This window comes from Trichinella spiralis (assembly GCF_000181795.1).
Source record: "Trichinella spiralis strain ISS 195 chromosome Unknown Scfld5488, whole genome shotgun sequence".
Classification (NCBI taxonomy): Eukaryota; Metazoa; Nematoda; class Enoplea; order Trichinellida; family Trichinellidae; genus Trichinella; species Trichinella spiralis.
In genome coordinates, this window is record NW_003532427.1 from 1 (window position 1) to 2,015 (window position 2,015).

The window sequence follows — 2,015 nt, forward strand, 5'->3', positions numbered from 1 at the left end:
TTCAGTGCACAGATTCATTGCACATGTGTCAACTGATGAAATGCTTTCCGATTGCAGTCATCAGGTTTCCAAAATCACTTTTCTCAGGAATTCGTCCCAGCATGTGTCAGATTGTTTGAAGAGAAAACAAAAGCCTAAAAATTTATTTCAAAAATAAAAACCAAATCAGCTATGCTATTGAGCCTATAGTCGTGTAGTGAAATTCGGTTTTGTTTACTTGATTTTCTTCTGCTGCTTTCCAATTTTCGTCTCGTAAACGCTGTCTCAGATGTTCAACCTATGACAAGTAATCAGCAATAAAAAAAATCAAGTGCATGCAATTAAGGAAAAAAATTATTTAAAAACAAAAACGAAAGTGCAGAAATGAATGTCAAGCTATTTTATAAATCTTAGAACTTCATCAACATTTCATCTCAATGTATGTGAAATAAGATATGACATGTCGGAATATGAGGAAAATGTATATATTTTCTCTTTTAGCGTACAAATATCAGCCTTAATGTTGAGGACATTAAATGAATTAAATCACATCCGTGTGATTTGAAAAATTCCTTTCAAAAATATACAATGGAAAACTGCAATTAACTGTAGTCAACTCTAATGCTGGTTTGAAAAATCGTCATTTATGTTGTTGTTATATTTCTATTAGAAGAATAACTTGAAACTAGACTGTTGTTTTTCCATTTCTTTTTAAATGTTTCTTGCACATTTTGAAAATTTCCTATTCCAAAAATTTCAAATCATACTGCTTCGTCGAATAATTTTAATTTTGTTTTTAATGATGCAATTATGATAATACCATATTTTTATGAATCATAAATAAGCGCAATATTGAAAACAGAACTACGCCATGTGTATTTAATTACAAAAGTAAGCATTGCTAATAACACAAATTCGATTTATATTACAAATGTTCGATTTGTTTTGCACAATGCTCCACATGTTAAGAACTGAAAGATTTTCAGGTATGAATTTTCCACTGTGCAAATTTTACTTTTACTTTATTTCTTGTTTATCACTAACAGCATTCTTTGATATAAATGTTGTACAAATTAAAGTTGTCAGTCAACTATATTTTTGTAAATGCTGCCATAATGCAGTCAGCTTTACAGTACAAACAGGTGATTACGACTAATGTAATTATTGTCGTCTCAACATCTATAATCAATCAAATGCGTTGCGGTAATGTTCAAAATTATGCTGTTCATTTGATGTTAATTTATTAAAAAACACAAATATATATGCACATGTATAATTTTTAGTTTGCACATATGCATCTCATTTATGATAAAATATAAATGCAGTTACTTATAGTTATTATTACAGCACAACTAGATGCATTTCATTATAACAAAAAATAATATCACAGTTCCGTCATTTTGAAAGCTCAATAAATAAAATTCTATACTAAATTTTTCTGGTTATGAAGTAAATAATCATTCAAAATAATATTGCGAATGTGATAGCATCTTACTTCTAAGGATAAGGATGCAAGTTCTTGCTCTAGATGAAAAATTCTATTTTTGGCCGTAGTCAGCTCAGCATAGGAATATATAAAATAAAAATTCATTCATTATCATTTAAAGTTTTATCTTTCTAAGAATTGTAAGTGAGACCATAGGCAACAGACGAACATTTCCATCGGGTAAGATTAATCGGTGGGGCAGTGTAATGAAAAAGAAAAAGAAGTGGTCCGGGATCCCATTGTCCATTACGCAAAAATGGTAAAATTTCATCAAAGAGGACAAATATGATTAAAAATTTATGTAAATAAGAGAAAGTGGCATGTAAAAGGATAAAAAAAGAAGTCTCATCCGGTTAGTAGAGGAGAATAAGAGCTGGAGTGGAAAATAAAACTAGGAAATAAAACCCCGGATGATCCAGCAAAATGAACACATAATTTTTAATTTTTATCATAAAGCTCTAAAAAGAAGCTATGAAAAAAAAGAAGTTAAATAAGAAAAAACCTCATATGCATGAATGACACAGAAAACAGGGAATACATAATCAACTGA

The 2,015-nt window shown here is 29.5% G+C and overlaps 1 protein-coding gene across 1 annotated transcript; it reads left to right on the forward strand.

Moving 5' to 3' along the window:
• The first annotated feature begins 367 nt into the window (after positions 1-367).
• Tsp_13906 (conserved hypothetical protein) lies at positions 368-1,728 on the forward strand. Its single transcript, XM_003366738.1, has 3 exons — positions 368-460; positions 1,059-1,213; positions 1,602-1,728. Exons 1-3 carry the CDS (start codon positions 368-370, stop codon positions 1,726-1,728), a joined length of 375 nt encoding a protein of 124 aa, XP_003366786.1.
• Positions 1,729-2,015: the final 287 nt, after the last annotated feature.

Excerpts from the sequence above, each read along its gene's own strand:
- Tsp_13906 (XM_003366738.1), top strand. The coding sequence starts at position 368 with ATGTCAAGCTATTTTATAAATCTTAGAACTTCATCAACATTTCATCTC. Across the intron at positions 461-1,058 it reads TGTCGGAATATGAGGAAAAT|TTGTCAGTCAACTATATTTT; the intron begins GTATATATTTTC and ends TACAAATTAAAG. Across the intron at positions 1,214-1,601 it reads AATTATGCTGTTCATTTGAT|AATTGTAAGTGAGACCATAG; the intron begins GTTAATTTATTA and ends TATCTTTCTAAG.